This window comes from Hetaerina americana, unplaced genomic scaffold (genome assembly GCF_022747635.1).
Source record: "Hetaerina americana unplaced genomic scaffold, ioHetAmer1.1.p SCAF_54, whole genome shotgun sequence".
Taxonomy (NCBI): Eukaryota; Metazoa; Arthropoda; class Insecta; order Odonata; family Calopterygidae; genus Hetaerina; species Hetaerina americana.
Window position 1 is genome coordinate 1,245,031 of NW_027287139.1, and position 19,370 is coordinate 1,264,400.

At 41.3% G+C, this 19,370-nt stretch overlaps 1 protein-coding gene across 1 annotated transcript in view; it reads right to left on the reverse strand.

Annotated features, from left to right (window-relative positions):
* LOC139694759 (relaxin receptor 2-like) overlaps positions 1-11,712 on the reverse strand; it is a 70,589-nt gene extending 58,877 nt beyond the window's left edge. The window contains exons 1-2 of the mRNA XM_071593266.1: positions 11,600-11,712; positions 11,180-11,367 (exon numbers count right to left, since the gene is read on the reverse strand). Coding sequence (XP_071449367.1) covers positions 11,180-11,276 — 97 coding nt within the window. The 5' untranslated portion in view covers positions 11,277-11,367; positions 11,600-11,712. The remainder of the gene's footprint in view (positions 1-11,179; positions 11,368-11,599) is intronic.
* Positions 11,713-19,370: the final 7,658 nt, after the last annotated feature.

Sequence of the window (19,370 nt, forward strand, 5' to 3'; positions counted from 1 at the left end):
GATCCACTTCCGATTGCAAATCACTTCGTGCGGGGAATCCGATTTCGATGGCTCGCACCACTCCGCACTCCAACCTCTTCCATTCCTCGACCCCCTCAATCTTCACCATGAATACATTATTCACTTCCTCCGGATAACACATTCCATCAGAATGATAATGACCACGGCGAAATGCCTCTATTTCAGGTTAGAGGTTAACGTGGAATGGAGGAGGCTTTTCCAAAACTAAAAGTAACGCGAAAACTTTTCTTGACACCAGATTTTTCGTGAAGTCAGGTGAATTCATAGAGCCAATAATAAGAAACTTGGAAGGCTCATCTCATTTGACATCGAAAGGTGCCTCGGTACTGACTTGTCTTATCAAGCCCTTACCCTCCCCGTTGATGGTCCCCGGCTGGCCGAAATAACGTCATTGGAGTCTTCTTAAGTTTCCTACTATCGACTATGGGAATTGAACTAGCTTTACATTCACAACCAATGTCTCACATGTCTTCTTACCAGATTTCTAATTTAAGTGCGTTTGCTTCATCCACTCGACTTCCCGCGGCATTAAGGAAGGGGAAAATTCAATGATTCTTGGAAAGGGAGTTCCATCATTTTACAAATGCGGCCGAGAAAATGGAAAATGTCAATGCATAATGCCCAAATAAAAGAATTAATCTCGAGTTTTCAGTTTACAACATCACTCAAATATAAAATTGATAATCCCGCGGGGTAACTCGACATAACTCTTCTCACATTCACGTAATGCCAAAATGCTTCGGTTTATTGAACACTACTCCACAACTTTCTAATGTTTTTGCAGCTTAACTGAATGCATGTATTTGGTACGTTATGTAGATAAATATGCACTGGAATGGAGTGGGCTTCAAAATATTTCACTCGTTCAAGTCATTAAAAATATAGTCACTAACAGATTTTACTTAAAATGCACAAGAACTTTAACACTCTCAAATTATAACGATAAATTGACCGTAATTATTTTATCAATATTCACAGTCCAATACAACAGTCCTGTCGTGTAGTGTGTATGCGTGTAAAAGTCACTCTATAACAAACGGATATTTATGATAATATAGCTACAAAGCCAACAGTTTCCACAGCGGTGCAAAAGTATGTATATCGTATGCACATGCCTACGCCAACTGAGGACTAAGAAGGAGGGAGTAGAAAATACCTAGGAAAGTTTGACGGGAATAATAAAAAAATGAGTGATGAGACGTATATCTATTTTATCATCGCAAGAGATTGAAATGCCGTTAGTCGAGGTATGAGGTTGGTAAATGTGAATGTAGAGCGGAAATACCCTATTTATCAATCTCCGCCAAAGAAGGTATATATAAATTGAAAATGTTTGGAGCTATAAGGAGATTTAGGATTAGATTCACATTTCAGCGAGGAAGAGATTTAAAAACCAAGTCAAAAGCTATTAAAGATACCCTGGCGCAGATATCGAGAGAGAACATAACTATGAGATGCTGAAAAATCATCTTAGATTCAAGAAAGTCAAGAAAATAATAGATATAAAGGAGAAACTTAAGATTCGTCCGTTGCTGCAATTGATGGTATACACTATCTATTTCTTCCTCACCAAGTCTTGACTTGTCATCACGTAAGCTTGAATAATGACTGTTAAGTTCATTCGTTCAACTTTTACATCTACTAGCAATATTCTATCCTTCTCCTGCTCCATGCTTACTACGCTTATGCTTATTTCTCTGACCAATGCTACAGCCACCCTTTGCTTGTTCTCTTCCCCTCCGCTGGGAATTATTTCATTATTATCGCTCCCCGCTATTCTTCCGTCTCACCCTGTGCATTCTTTAAAGTATGTTTATTTACTCTCTCTATCTATGGATTTCGCGTGATGGTGACCGCGGAAGCCTTGCTTCTCCTACTGCCTAGCATGGCAGTCCAGTCCGGTTTAGTAGGCCGAGTCCCATCATAGCTGCCAGGGCTCATTCTCATCATTTTCCCCATCATTCTTACTTGGGATTTATAATCGAGATGGTTTACTTCTGCCTTTCTCAATAGCGTTTTTAGGTGATACCATCGCTCAAATGGCAGCTCGGTAAACCTTTCGTTTGATTCCTAATCTTCGACCTGGGTAACCCTACCAGGGGTAATTGCCATTGATTACGTCAGCTCAGCCCTAGGGGCCATCAGAACATGCCAGCCGTTTCACCAAGCCAATGTTGTAGGCTATGCGGAGGAATATAAACTTAATACATTAATGAATTCCAACTATTTATTTTCTCTATGAATGCTGATTAACTTAGCTGACTGGAATTTTCAAGTTTATCCTTTCAGAAGAAAATTACTCATCTATTGAATTTGCCACATCAACTAAAATGTCTCCAAATCTTAGCAGAGGATTCCCGACAACCTTACTACGTATGCCTCGATCGTCAATGCCAGTTATATTTACAATCGCTTTCGATGTAAATTATGACTATCCTTGCTCTGTTTTTACTGGCCAAAAAAGACTTCTCTGATATAGACGTTCATGCGTAAAAATCACGTTTATCAACTATATGAAGTTGAACACACCATAATTAAAACACCTATACTTATTTTTTTCCTCGAGAACCTTTATTATTTTATTGCCAAGAATATACATTTATGGTGCCCTTTTGAATTACTCTACCAACCCACGACAGCAATGTGAGTACTCTGTTTTTTGGAATAGATTGTATGCGACACCAGGAAACTCTTTCCTCCATTATTGTCAAATAGTAATAACAGCATATTTTTAATCATTGAGTTCCAACAGAATGAGACTGTTACATCCCTATCGAATTGGTTGTCCGCTATTCATTTCGAAACACCGCATTGTGTAAATGAGGTTGTAACCAGTCATCAACTTTAAGATTATCAAAATTGGGGTTCTGATTTAAACAGATTTAGTGGCGTTGGGCCGAGAGGTATCTAATACAGAAATAAACTTAGAGTTTACCTCCTTTTGTAAGAACCTGACGAGAACATCTCTTACAAATAATTATTTCAAAAGCTTCAGCGTAAATTACGCATCAAAACTACATTATTGTCTTTTTATCATTGATTTATTGGATGCTAATTTTTTTAAATACTTTTTTATACGTACCCATGAATGCAAATCTGGTGTTAATGAGAAAAAGAATAGCTTACGATGAGTAGCATAGACGAGAAATGCATACATGTGCATAGTTAAAATGCATTTAATACAACATAGCAAAAATGCATACATGCATTTTAACTATGACAATAATAAGTATGCCAAAGACGAAGTCATATTTTTACAAGTTTCAGGATCAAATTTTAACGGTTGTATTTCTGATTTACAAGTAATGGAATGACTAGTACTTTCCCAATCCCGAGGTCTCACCGTGGGTAACAGTTTATATTCTCTATTCACACAAATGCTGAAATGACAAACCTATGCACCTTACTGCAACTACAATTGATACGATACTCGTATTACCCGATTTTGGAAAAGGCGGATTACCGTTGAGTGTCAGCATAGAACATTTTCGTGAACGTGCCCATTTATACTTTGAGTCTTGAATTACCCGAGAAGCATCTTTTAAGAGGTACGTATATAGGAAGAACGAAAGGTTGGCAATCATAGCTAAATTTGAACAAATGCAATATGATGATATTTCAAAGAAAATCTAAATAGGGAAACGATAAATGAATATACTACAAATAAACAATAGCAATAAAATTACAACTTATAAAAGAGTCCGCATTAGCAAAATAGAAATAGCATAGTACAGGGTTCGTCCGGAAAATAAGTGTACTGCGCTCAGGAAAAAAAATTATTACACTCTTACATATCTTAAGCTAATATTCCTCAAAATAGGACCCTTGTGAGTCGATACACTTGTTCCAGCGGCGTTCCCATTCCTGGAACGCTCCCGCGAAGGCATCATCGGGAACCTCTCGAAGACACGTCGTCACGGCCTCTTTGACGGCGTCCAAAGTCCCGTATCGCGTTCCTTTCAAACTCCTCTTTATCTTCGGGAACAGAAAGAAGTCCGGTGGTGCCAAGTCCGGGCTGTAGGGCGGGTGCGGCAGCGTTGCCACGCCGTGCTTGCCCAAGAAGTCCGACACGACAAGCGCGGTGTGAGACGGCGCATTGTCGTGATGCAGCCGCCAGATGTTTTTGATCGCTGGCCGGACGCGGGCGACTCGTTTTCGAAGCCTGTCGAGCACTTGGACGTAAAATGCAGCATTTACAGTTTGTCGTTCAGGTACAAATTCGTAGTGGACGACTCCCTTTTTGTCAAAAAAGACAATGAGCATCGCCTTGATCCGAGATTTGCTCATGCGAGCTTTCTTTTGACGGGGTGATGATGGGGTGTGCCACTCCGCACTTTGTCTCTTCGACTCCGGGTCGTACTCAAAGATCCACGTCTCGTCACCCGAAACAACGTTCTCTAAAAAATGTGGATCATTTTTGCAGTGATCCGCAAGTTGTGTCGCGATTTCCAAACGATTGAGTCTTTGATCATCACTGAGCACTTTCGGCACCAACTTTGCACAAATTTTTCGCATCTGTAATTGCTCCCTAATAATCTCGTGCACTATTGTTTTTGGCACATTACACTGCTCTGCTATCATCCGAACACTAAGACGACGATCAGAGTTCAGTACATCGCGAACTTTTCGCACATTTTCGTCGGTGAGTGTCGTTGATGGGCGTCCAGGCCGTGGTTCGTCGTCGACCTCTTCTCTGCCCTCCACGAACATCTTGTGCCACCGAAAGATCATGTTTCTGGACATGGCTGACTCCCCGTAAGCCTGGTTAATCATACCGACAGTTTCGGTAGACGATTTCCCAAGCTTTACCGCAAATTTGATGGAATAACGCTGCTCCAAAAACTTGGGCATCGCGTTCCGTGACGTGGGTCGAGCGTGGAGGTTCGCGTTAACAGAGCTCCTCACTACACCACAGCTCAGAGCCGACTGCCTTTTTCAGCGTCGCTTGCCAACATACCCCCCTCCAATCGCAGCCCGTCAGAGCGGTGCTGGGCGCGCCTGGAGCGGCGGGAAAAAATCAGTACACTTATTTTCCGGACGAACCCTGTTGATAACAAGTAGTAATTCTCGCAAGTGATATTAGATTGGTATGCAGTGGCACCATATAAAAGACAAAAGATATCATTTCACTGTGGATATGCCAAATATACAATTGCTTGCCCGCAGAATGCTTATAGAATGTAGAATACAATGCTTGTAGAATGCAAGGTAAGTTTATGAACCTTTGTATGTATGTAACCGTGAAAGCATTGAATTACATACGTCTTTGTTGTATAGCATTGAAACGCCTTTGAAATTAGTGTGATGGAGTCATCATACCAATTTCGGATGACGAGACATGTCCTAAAACTCTGATATCACACAGTTAATTACATCAGTAAATACTCTCTATGGAGCGGTATTGTTAACGGCCGGATAGTTCCAAGGCGTAAAAACCTGACAATTTGATCTTTGGTACATTTCCCGCTGTTACATTACATGATTTCCGAAATTTCTACGTGAGTGTTAAGGGAGGATTCATAGACGGTGATTATTCATAGGGGAACATCCTCGAAATAAAAATGTAAAAAAATAGCGGCGGTGTTAGTTGAAGTGCGTGCGCACTGATTCCTTCCCATTACACTTCCTTAAAACCCCTTCGCAGGAAATACCACGATCAAGCTTGAAGTCAAGATGTATTCCCTTTGAAATAAACGCAACGATAGCCACTCCACGAAGCAACAAGTTGACTGGTCTCACCACAATCCTTAACTTTCCACTTGTTTTCACGTCGTTTGGAGATTGTGTAACTCGCCGCAAGCAATCAATAATCCTTTAACGCAGGAGCAACTGTTCGCATCACAACAGGCGAGGAAAGGAGCATTTCACATTTCAAGAAACACAAATGAGAGCAGTACATCTGATTTATTAATAGTAAATCACTCCCATATGATGAATTTTGAGGATCACATTACCATATGCAAATTCACTTTTCTAAAAGAGGATTAAATGGCGAACCATTAGAGGATACTGTAATGGTGCTATCATATAATATGATCATAATAATTCCAATGGGTCATTCAACTCATCGTACAACATGACAAAATTATTTGGAATTGCCAATGGCGTTCGCAGACATTTTTCGTGTAGTTAATCAATCAAGACCCTCGAAAGAGTCGCCCAAACGCAGAGAGAAAGATTTGAGCGCAGGGAACGATATGATTGATTAAAATAATTAGTTTAGAGATAGCAATATGAATGATAGCAACTGATTTTCCATCAAACAACTCACGAAGAAGAAGGGAGTTCTTTGGGTCGAGAGAATAAATGCTAAAAGAATAAAAATGCATGTATTTGGTTTATCATCCGAAATCTTTTCACAACCATAAAACCTCTCATCCACTCCCTTCTCCTTCTCATCATTTAATTTTTTTGTTACCTCTCAATAATAAGCCGTCCAATAATAAACAGTCCAAAGCAAGCAAAGAGACATGCATACTAATTCATCCTTCTTATTATTCAGTTTTCAAGTAATGCAAGAAGAAATTGGCTGTTTTGAGAATAAATCATGCGTCTAATCCTTGCAAATACGATTGGGAATAAAAGTGCAATAGTTTACTCCGTTTTACAGAAACAGCAACTATTAATTACGTCAAGAACTGATTCAGTAGAGGGGAAGTTCGGAATCTACGTCTGTTGCATCAGGAATAGTCCGATCTCTTCCAGTATTTTTTGGAAGTTGCCATACAAAGGAGTTTCTTTACACATTATATATATTTAAAGGAAAAACAGGCTGTACTCTGCAAACCGAACGAGTTTAAGCATCATGCCCTTTCCTTATCAAATATATTACTTAAATTTTAAGATTAGAAAAAAGTTGAACAATGTATTTGGATGTAACTAATGAATAACATTCACCAAAGTATACAAGTTTCAACCGATACTACATTTATAAAAGACAAAATTCTTGCAATGGATGTAATATGATGAAAAACATGCACCATATAATTGTGACCGTAAAGCAGGATTGCCACGGAAACGTTTTTAATATCTTCAGAGAAAATATCTGCTTCAAATTTGATTGACGACGCCTTAGCTCTCTAATAATCTTCGCTCACACTTAGTAAGTATTAGTAGGTTGTTGAGGGAGTTTTCGGAGGATAGGATAACATTTGTTTTTCAAATCTAGCTCACCCTATCTAATTCTGAAATCAAAACCACCCTGCGATGATCCCATGCGATCCGGGGACGGAGGATGAAAGATAGTCGAAGGACTCGATTCGAGCTCCTTCCAGCCGCAAATACTTGGGAACGCACTTGCACGTGCTTAGATGGTGATGTTGTACCCACCCACGTCGCACCCCCACGGTACACGCTTCGTCCAGCAATCAGCACTTCAGTCGGAAGTTGCAATTACGAACTGCAAGTGATTTCCCCGCTTTCACCGTGCCTCCACTTATAAATATGGATAATATTAAGTTAAATAGACCAAATTTATCATACTTGTGGAGGAAGAAACGCAGTGGAGAATCAAGCAATAAAAGAAACGTAATTTGGTGTCTTAGTCTCATTCTTCCTCAATTGTAAATGCTCAACATAACGAAATGCAAAGGATAACTAGAACTAGTAGACAAAGCACTGCTGTCTTCGACAACCAATAAGAAAATGAACGCAAGGACCAAGACAGCCAGTGTCTGCGACGCGGAAAGACATATATCTTCCTTGACAAATGCAGTCCACGGACTGACATGGATTCCCACTTCCAGTAATAAGGAACCCTTTTTTCAAGTAAGTACTCCAGTGTAAGTGCTAAATATTACATTATTTTGGAACTGAGTGGTACATCGACATCAACATATTTCCCCGCAAGCCGCCGCAAGGCCGTGTAGCGGGGGGTGTTAGGTTACCACCCGTATAAAGGAACAAAACCAACACATACATGCAAAATTATGCCCACAGTGGCGTGTATATTCATACAAAAATCCTTTCATTCTACACGCATGCAAATACATATACTATCGTCTAACAAATAATGGCACCTTAGGATGCAGTGTGAAATTTATCTAATAACGTGCAATTTGTAAAGTAGGAGGGCGAAATCCCACTACCACAGGAACATGCAACATAAAACGGTCTCTTCCCCAAGGACACGGGCGGGGAATGTGACCCAACGCTGCAGGTAGCGGAATGGTCCCCCCAACAGAGAGAAACGAGGGATGGAAGGGGAACCTTAAAAAGATAAAAGGCAGAACAAACAATATTGTAAAGAACACTACATTATTGAATGGCTTTCTAATGAGGTCATGCGGAAAGGAATGGTTTTGGTAACACTTCCCTTCAAAAAGGTTTTGTTCGATGTACTTTTTTCACGTCATGGGAAACTATATAGCAAGTTAGCATTCGCAGATAAAAAAGTATACGCGGTGGTAAAATTAATCTAAGGCGCTCCGACAGCCAATCAGGGTCACATCGCATTAGCCCTCCATTCAAATTGTAAAAGAAAATGCATTAAAACTTGTATTTTGCTGGAAAAAAGTAATTATTAGTTATGAATATTGACAATTGATTTTAAAACTAATAGAGAGAATGTGTAATAACTGTAATCAATTCAGAATTATTATAGTTATTGGTACTCCACCGGTTAGGGTGGGTTTAGGATTGGCAGAGGCTATACGAGTATCGTATAATATTTCCTTGCCTCTCCTGAAAAAAAAGCACAACCTGAAATCCGACACTGCAATAAACCTCTTTTCGATTCCGCACACTTCTTTCTTCCCTTCATTCCGTCCAACTTGCCCATCCTATTCTTTCCCCCTCTATCGCAATCTTGAGCATCCAATTGCCAATCAAAACGCTCAGTATCCATTCTTCCTGCCTCCTTTGGATTTCTCCCAGCATTCCTATCATGCCATGCGATTTCTCGCTCGTTCCCCCATTGCAAATATCTCATCATACCCAAAAGCATTCACTCTATATCTATCGTCTAACTACAACAAACATGTTTCCAACACCGTACAAAACCACGCTACATATCATAACTTTAACGAGCCTTTTTTTTAACATTCTTAGTCAATGTCCCTCTCATCAATCCAGTCTACTCCTATTTTTGCATTATATTAATTAATTCCACCCAATTTGCTCTATCAAACGCGTTCTTGAAATCTACGATTTAAGCAAATACGTTCTGATTTTATTCTATGTTCCTCTCTATTAGTGACCTCATTACTGCTATGGCATCACGCGTGCCGCTCCCCTTCCTGAACCCAAACTCATCATCCCTTTAAGTAATCGTTTTCACTGCCCTCCATCCTCCTAATGATGATCCTAAGTGCCACTTTGGCTGTGTGCAAAATAAAATGTATTGTTCTGTTATCCTCACATTTGACTGCTTTTAGCTTATTTGGAATAGGAACTAAAACTAAAAGGACTCTGTTAAATGTTACTGTAGCGGTGTCTCCCACAGTTCTTAGAATTTGTCTAAGTTTTCTGGCCTAATGTCTTTACCATACAGTTCGTCTCTCTATTCCTCCCATCTCCCTTGAATCTTACCCGGTTCAATCAATAATTTTCCTGACTTATTTCCGATTGCTTGCCCGAATTATTCGGTCTTCCTTGCTGACTGTGCTTTCGCTTTCCTGTACAGGGAGCTGCATCATACACCATGCTTCTATCGCCCAATTACTTTCCCGCCTCAGTTTTTTATTCAATTATGCATACTTGCTTCTATCTGACTCTGTTTAAGTTCTCCCATTTACTTCTCTCGTTTATCTTTGTAATCATTTCGTATAATCCGTATATTTTGTCCTCTTCTAATTGTTTCATTTGCGGTTTTCAATAGCCCTTATGTGTGTTCCCGTATAGTACCCTTCTCTCCATCATCCCTCATTATTTTCTATATAGCCAGCAAATAATCTATTCTTAACATTCTTGTTAGTGCTTCCAAATTCCATTTCCTAAACCCTCTCCCCGGTTTCATCTTTTCGAATCGGAGGCTACTCTTCATTATTACCTACTTATGGTCCGTGTCCGCCTCCGCTCCCGGGAAACTGTGCCAATTTATCCCGCTATTCCAAATTCTACGTCTAACTATAATGCAGAATAACTGTAATCTTTCTGCATTCCCGAAAATTTCCCATGTATACCTGGTACATAAACCAAGAACTCGCCATGATTATTCCCTGTCTCCTATATATTAAAAGCCCTGTCTGCTGCTATACTGTGTCCATTTTAATGACATCCCAGAGTTTCAACATCCAAGTAATCCGTTCTTAGGTTCGTGCAATACATTAGGCTACTGAAATATCATCATAAAACCACTCACTACCCCCTTTTTTCATTGATCAAAGCACACTTTATTGTGGTATTTATGCAATCCCTACGGCGGATTTTCGTGTATGACTTTCAAAGTGTAATGAAAAGTACGTTCAGCTTGAATTACTTAGTCAAAAGTAGCATCCCTTGTTGAAAAGAAACTAGTCAATGCACTTCAGGTGCAAAGAAAAATTCTTACTGCTATGAAAAGGAGTAAAAAATGAAGACATTTCCGATACTTCTTAAAACTATAGGCGAGTCTTTGGCTCAAGGCGAATATTCGGTTAATTTCATTGACTATTCTCCAGAGTCTTATTCTAAGCATATCCTATTTCCTGATACTTCCCATTATTCTTTGTGAACTCATGTATTTATTTTTATTCCATGAAGTATAGCACGGTTTATTGATATGCAGCGGCAATGTATTATCGTGTCGCGATATGATTCGCAAGTTTTTCACAGCGCCCTTTCCCATTTAGCCTTTGTCTTACGATTGATTAAAATGCATCTAGGAGATGGATATGAATTTATTTTTTCTCGATTATGCTCTCGTAAATATGAATCTTAGAATGCATATGTAAAATATGCATTCTAAGATTTTGCATAGTTGTATTTTCCCTTTTGTTGTACATTATTGTAGCCATCTTTGACATGTCGAATGTTCTAACCATAAATTGGAAGAGACAGAAGAGGTTACAGTAGGGATTATTTCAGTCTCAACCTAGAGTAAGCGATTTATAATTACTATTAAGCTTCCACGCTGCTTGCTTCAACCTCCAAGATTCATTTCTGCATCATTAAAATGCGGTCACGTCAAGGTTTTCCGAATCCCGAGGTGGTGAACGAAACAGAAAGGGCGTCTACTCACCCGCGCCGTAGAAGGTGTTGATGAGGAGCGTGGCGATGGCGACGAGGGTGGCGGCGATCACCAGGACGACACCGCAGCACATCCCCCGCGACATCATCCCGAGGGCTTCCCCCCGCCCGGCCAACCCTTCGCACGCCGCACTGAACTCGTAGATTCAACGCGCCGGCGCTCCCCGTCGCAGTTCCACCCTGGAAGAAGATCCGAACTCCCAAGTGATGGCTCGCCGAAACACAAAACACCAACTATATTTCCCCTAATGGCTTAAGGAAATATTATTTGATATAGTTAGTCTTAAAAAGGCCGTAAGAAGTTCACCTTATCCTTTCCACCATTGTCTACACGTCGGGGGTTACGGAATGGTAATGGAGGCAAAGACCCACCTCCCTAGCTTTACAGGGCTCGAATTCCACAGACTCACACCTTATTTCGAGGGGTCTCGCCCATCAAAACCAGGGCCACGTTGATGACTGGGATGGTGCTCAAGGGAGAGAGGTAGAAACCAAACAGAAGCGTCCACGCACACCCCGCTTGCGCTCACAGCGACATTGAAGCATGTCGCCCAGGAAGCAGGAAACCTTTGCCTTTGCATAGACGTGTGAGCCCAGATGCTTTATAAGAGTAACCACATTAGTTTTTGGTGTGTCTTGTAACAACCTCTAACTGAAATTTTTAAAAGGATTACCTACCAGAAACCATCAAATCAATCGTATCAGACGTAACGTGGTGGAACCGCATTGTATAAATGAAGAACGCAGCTTCTACTGCCCACGTATTTACTCAATGTGACATAAAACGCGCGTCCCGATGCCTTAGAGTCGTCATCAGGTAAACGTCTGCATTTTAATTCATTGCATGGAAACACACACGAGTGGAGGCGGGGAAGAATATTGAAAGGGTGGGGGGGTGATGGTAGCCCTCTCCCTTAAGCAGGAGGAGGAGTTTTGTCTCCAGAGGGAGGAGGGGTGAGGAGGATCAACAAGGTTTCCTTTCTATTGCTAGGCATCTCACGTGCAGAGGGAGAAGAGGGGGGAGTGGCGGAATACAATAAAACTACATAAATAAGTTGCGAATGCGTTCCGTTTTTGAAGATTCTCTATGAGGACAGGACCAGGGTTGTTCGCCATTTATATTCCATGGTAAGTTCATGAATTTAATTAACTGGGATTTTATTTTAATTACCTCTAATAGGTATTCGTGAAGATGCTAATTTATGATAATAATAATATTATTATTATCCTGTATCATTAAAGGAATGCAAACTGATACGGGGTAAATCCCTGGGCGCTAAGCATTGAAAGTGACGTTTGGAAACAAAAATCAAAACTAAAACAAGATCCCACAAAATTATTACAACGCCAGTCAAAAATTAAAAAAGATGGACATTTCAATTAACTCTCCATCAGTTTAAATATATAATGTACAAATATATATATATATATATATATCGCTCCGGTTGATTACTGTGTTTATGGTTATATATATATATATATATATATATATATATATATATATATATATATATAAAACCATAAACACAGTAATCAACCGGAGCGTCGGTTTGGTAGATGATGGTAGAGTTCACCCAGTACTAAGCCCGGTGTTAAGTCCATTTCTAAGCCCGACGGTGCGTGAAATTCACACATCAGGGTAGGGGGGCCAGTTCCTTTCCATGTGCCGATTATGGTTTCTCAGGAAGATCTGGTACCCGAAAAATCCGAACCCGGGCCCTCCGGTCAGTAGTCTACCCCTGGGCTACCGCGACCGATATATATATATATATATATATATATATTTTTTTTTTTTTTTTTAAGTAATCTACCGGTTAAGGTAGGTTTTTGGACGGACACAACTACCAAACAAATATTTTATTACTCCTAACAAAACACAAAATCAATCATCCTACTCTATATCAGGTCCCTCTTCATCTCTGAGTACTTCCTTCCTCCCTTCATCCCGTCCAACAACCCTATCCTGTTCCTTCCCTTTCCTCTTTTGCCCAACATTCTACCCTCTATCACAGTCTTCAACATCCCACTGCCGGTCAACACCCCCTTCATCCACTTTTCCTGCCTCCATAGGATTGCTCCCAACAAACCCCTCTCTTCGCCCACCATACCAAGTACTTCCTCATTTGTTTTCTTCTCTGTCCATTTCACCTTCTCCATTCTTCTCCACACCCACATTTCAAAAGCCTCCAATCTACGTCTATCCTCCTGCTTCAATGACCAAGTTTCCGCTCCGTACATAGCTACGCTCCATATCAAAGTTTTTACGAGTCTTTTCTTAACATCCTTACTCAAAGTCCCTGTCATCAACTCCCTCCTCCTTGTGAAAGCCTCTTTGCCTAGCGCAATTCTTCTCCTTACGTCCCTACTACTTTGACCGTGTTGGTCCAAAACACTACCGAGATACGTAAACTGTTCTACCTGCTCTAGCTTTTGCCCTCCTATTTTAATGTTAAGCTTGGCCTTTTTCTTTCTAGAAAATCGCATAACCTTTGTTTTATTAATATTGATTCTCATCCCATACCTGTCGCACTGAATTTCCAATTCACTAAGCAATGCTTGCAGCCCCTTGGCTGACTTACAAACTAAAGCTTGGTCATCAGCAAACCTAACTGATTTTACGAATTCTCCGCCCACTTTCATTCCTACCTCCAGTTCTTCCCATGCCTCTTTGATCATTTCTTCTGCGTACAGGTTGAACAGCAACGGTGATAATGGGCAACCCTGCCTTACACCCCTTCCTAACACTGCCCATCCTGACTCCCCGTTTCCCACCCTCACCTGAGCAGTCTGAGACATGTACAGGTTGCGGATTAGCCTCCTTTCCCTCCAATCTATTCCTATTTTCTGCAATATACTCATTAGTTTTTCCCAATTTACTCTATCAAACGCTTTTTCGAAATCTACGAAACAGGCAAATACCTCCTGGTTGTGTTCTATATTCCTCTCAATTAATAATCTCATTACTGCAATGGCATCACGCGTACCTCTCCCCTTCCTAAACCCAAACTGATCATCCCCTAAGTAATCATTTGCCCTACTCTCTATCCTTTTGTTTATGATCCTGAGAACAACCTTAGCTGCGTGGGATATCAAACTAATTGTCCTGTAGTCCTCACATGACGTGGCCTTTACCTTTTTCGGAATAGGAACTAAAACTGATCTCACAAAGTCTTCCGGCCAGATTCCCTCCTCATAAATACTACGGATCAGCCCATATAGCCTCTTCCTCCCACATTTTCCCAAGCATTTCAAAAGTTCCACGGGAATGTTATCTACCCCTACGGCCTTATTTAGTTTCATCTCCCTTAATGCCCTTTCTATCTCATTGTCTAGTATGCCTGGACCTAAGCTGTCTTCCTCTACGTCATTTTCTTTTTCAATGTCTAACTTTGTTGGTCTGAGTTCCTTACTATACAGTTCTTCTATATACTCCTTCCACCTCTCTTGGATCTTTCCTGCGTCAACTATTACCTTACCCGCCTTATCTCTAACTGTTAGCATAGCTCTTCCTTTCTTACTTCCCGATAACGATTTAACTTTGCTGTACAGCGCACCGATTTCACCCTTCCTCTGCAGACTTTCCATATCCTCGCACTGCGTCTTCCACCATGCTTCTTTTGCTTTATTTGTTGCCCGCCTCAATTTATTGTTCAATTCTTTGTACTTCATTTTGCCTAATTCTGTATTTATATTCTTCCATTTTCGCCGCTCATCCATTTTTGTAATCATCTCATCCGTGATCCATGGTTTCCTAGTCCTTTTAGCGTTAACGGTTCCAATAGTGTGTTTTGCGGCTTTAGACAACCCCTTCTTGATCATTTCCCATTTTTCTTCGATAGTACTAAGCCCTTTACCATCCTCCATGATTTTCTCTACCGCCTGTTTGTATTCCTTCCTTTTCAACCCATTTAACGCTTCTACATTCCATTTTCTAACTCGCCGCCCCTGCCTTATCTTTTTGAAACGTACGCTACATTTCATAACAACTAAATTGTGGTCTGAGTCCGCATCCGCTCCCGGGAAGCTGTGGGAATTTATCACACTGTTCCTAAACCTGTGTCTAACCAGGATATAATCTAGCTGATATCTTCCTTAGTCACCTGGCATTTTCCATGTATACCTGCGTCTTTTGTGGTGCATAAACCAGGTGTTGGTGATGACTAACCCCTGTCTCCTGCAGAACTCAACTGCTTTCTCCCCGCGGTCATTCCTCGTGCCTAAACCGTAGTCCCCCACCTCATCACCATCTCTTCCTTCGCCTACCGTCGCATTCCAATCCCCCATCACTATCAAATGTTTCCCTGCAGGAACACACGCGATCATGTCCTCTAACTGATCGTATATCCTATCGACCTCTTCTTCTTTATGGTTGCTCGGTGGCATGTATACCTGAATAATAACCAAGTTCGTCGGTTCTGCTCTTATCTCCACTAGTAGTATTCTATCCGTTACCTGCTCTATGTTGACTACGCTTCTACTTACCTCTTCATTTAATACTATGGCAACCCCTCGTTGGCTCTCGTCCCCACCGCTGTATATTATTCTATACTTATCACTCCAGTAATCCCCGCTATCTTTCCATCTCACCTCGCATAGACCTAAAATATGTATATTTCCCCTTTCCATCTCTCGCTTAACATTCTCCAATTTCCCTGTCCTCATCATTGTCCTAACATTCCACGTTCCTATTCTAACTAATATAGAGCTGCAACGCAATGGATCAAACAAAAACGCTGAACTTCCAGCGGGACGTGAAACGTCTTGTGATTCGTTGGTTGTACGATGACGTCGTTTTCTCGTACACATTCGTATTTACCGGCTGGATCATAACCTCTGAGAGGAAAAATGACATTATTTTTCTATGTTTACAGAAGAAACTTGGATGAGTATGAAGAGAGCGTGAAAGAAACTGAATGAGCTCTCCAATTATGAACAAAAAGTACTTTTCACGGAGTTCTACATTTATGATAATTTCTCCTGAATGAAATGCATAGATTCACATCTAAAAATGAGCACGACAAAAATATTTTGGCTCTTCAGCTTGGAGGATAATATTCAGTTTTAAACTAATTACTTTGACTTTTCCCAATAAAGAAATTACGATAGTGAAGCAGAAGTTTAACAGTTCCATGCGGCGAAGCAAAACGAAAGATAAGAAAATGGCTTCTAAAATATAATTCTTAATCGTCCATAAGATTTTTAAGTGCAACATTTCAATTAGGCATGCTTATGACGAGTCGCTGAGTATTCAAGTTTTACAAGCTAACGAAATGGGGTGCACTCCCAAACCTCCCTCCTAAACGTGGGAGTCTCCGCAGGTTTTAAGAGTAGGTATTTCGAAGTCATCCGTGCCCTCTATGGCGTTTTTAAAAGTCCCCCTTGTACCTCCATATTTAATTATTTTAAATTCCCTATTACGATTCTCCACACTCGTGGCATGCTATGAGACCCATTTTATTTAGAATTTAATTCTATAGATGAGGTTAGGTAAAGGGAAATTAACAATAAACAAGTGGCATCTTTATAGCCAATAGCTCAAAACACGACACAGAGGGAGTTAGGAATGCAGATAAATGCCACGCAATAGCCGAATGCAGCAAGCTGAATTGGTTTTGTTTTCGCGGAAATTTACAATCAGAAAAATTAAAACGCGCATAAGTGGTATTACTGAATTGAGAATTGAATTCTAAATGTTACTACGCATTTGCACCATCAAATACTTTATGCATACACTTTCAGAAATAATTAGACAAAGACCCCATCATTCATCTCCAAGCATCGCGAATTAATGCGGAATCGGTGGTTCGATATTCACGTTAGCGGATTAGTCACTAGGAATCACAGTCAACCAGGAAAATGGCGAGAAGAAGAGGGAAGTGAGAGAGGGGTTCGTCTCTCAGCGGTCAAAAGAGCCCGTGAGGGGTAGCGGTCGGTTCTTGGGGGAAGTAAGTGTACGCCAGGAGAAGGGCAGGATAAGGAACGGATGAGGCCACCCACCGCCGTGCGAGTCCGAGGGGATCTCCCGTGTCTTGAGCCGCTCTTCGACGGGGTCGTCTTCTCTTTCGCCTTCGGTCAGCGGCGATCTCTGAGCCGTCGTGCGCTCGACTCGGAACGAATGGGTGAAAGCAACCGACCGCCGTCCCACTCCCCTATTCGCGCGCGTGCGCAACCCCTAAATCTCTCTCCCCTCTTTAACTTCCCGAAGGGCTCCCCTTCAACATCCCCCCCCACCACCACTTCTCCCAAGGAGCCTGCTGAAACTATGGATACAGCGATATTTATCCATAGAGATGAATTTTTCTCGAAAGTCACTTGATAATTATCGGATCGAATGTTTTCCGATTATCGATAATTTTGTTTCGATATTTGATATTATACGTCTTTAAACCTTTTAATGAATATTAAAACTCATGAAGAATGAATGCTTTGTCAGGGCTAAAGCTATTCCGGTTAGATTTGCGGGATATGAAATAAAGCATCAATTTAGATGTAAAACATTGGTACCCTTCCGAAGGTTTTTCGGGTGGCACGAAGCGTTCCTCTACATTGTGGTATTATTACAATGTATCGATGGGGACGGCTGGTGAAGAAATGTATAGTTTAAGCGGGAGAGGGTGAGACATTGGCGAGAATGAATTTCAGCGTATTTCAAACGGGTGCTTTATTCCATACAGCATTTCATTGGTAATACTGAATCAATATCGCGAATGAAAGCGACACTTTCCCAACACGAAATAACCGCTGATCAACTGTCCCATCAGTCATTATTCATGAAAACGTTTGTTTGGAGCGTGGCGATATGCGAAGAAATGGATTTATGACAAACATCTTCGAGATGAAACTGTGGGGTAAATGGCCAAACGGACAACTAAAAAGATCCTATGCCTCGAAGGATTTGGTTTCCACACAAATGAAGAAGTGAAAAGAACAGTTTCTGACGGGAGGATACGACTGCGGCGACAACACATCAAATTATTGCGCCGACGGGCGAACTCCGAACGGTTTCGCCACCTGGTCAATTTCTGTCGACGTTTCGATGCACGAGTCCTCCGTCGCGCTCAGGGATGAATGATGGACGACGACTCGTGTCGGCAGAAGGACAGCAGGAATGCAAGAGTTTGACTCGGTGAAGAACCAGAGCAGACCTCAGCATAACTCACGCCGGAAAAGCATCAGATCTGTCTTATCATTTGGGCAGTCCTTCGAATAAACCCATACATCTGCATCGACAATTTCGATTCAGCTGCCCACCCCAAACCCCCGACACGCGCGGGTGGAATTCGCAGGTCCCCCGGCGGAGGGAGGGGGTGTGGGAGGGACAAGGTTTAACGGGAGGGAGGGCACGAGGAATCTGGCCCCTCGTACCCTGGCGGAAGAGCATGAATCTCACACGCATGGCAAGGATACAATGTACAAATTACGAATGTGTGGGAGCACACCTGCGTCCGCGGCAAGCGAGACAAATACGCGGCTACGTTTTCTCTTGATTAAGTATAGCACAACCAGGGTCCTAAGCAGGGATCAGTACGGGTACATGCGTACATGAAGGTACCTTGTAATGCATTGCTTTTTTGCCCTGATTCCACACCCCGATTTGAACAGAACCGACTTCGAAAACTTTGTTTACTCTGCATGAATCGAAATGGTATCAAATCCAATAGATTATTTCTTATTTGCCGATTGGCTATAAAAAGTTTGACGACACGCATGAACTTTTAGTGACTCAACTTCCGATCCCCTCTGGAAACGGTCGTCAACATAGCGACGACTCCTATGCTCTCTGCGAGTAAAATCATTCCGCCGGGGACACGACTTCAAACACTATTTTGTGAGTCCTATCATTCCATTGCAATAACGCCGTGCAAAGTGCGCTGGGATTGAACAATAAATCATTTTACTATCTGAAATAAAAATCAACGAATGCGAATGTTCTCTACGTTTAATTTTCCAGTAAACACCGTAGGCACAGTAAAACTCATAGATAGGCTGAATAACCTAGAATAAGTCTGCAGAGGAACGCTTATTTACATTACAGTGAGCACAAACCAAACTAGAGAAATCATATAAAGTCGGCTAAATTAAGATAGCCTTCTGCGATACAATGGTAAATGAGTCGTCTTTTAGAGCAAATAATCGGAAGTATTGCACAAATTAAGTCAACAAATGAACCACTCGCTATTTTC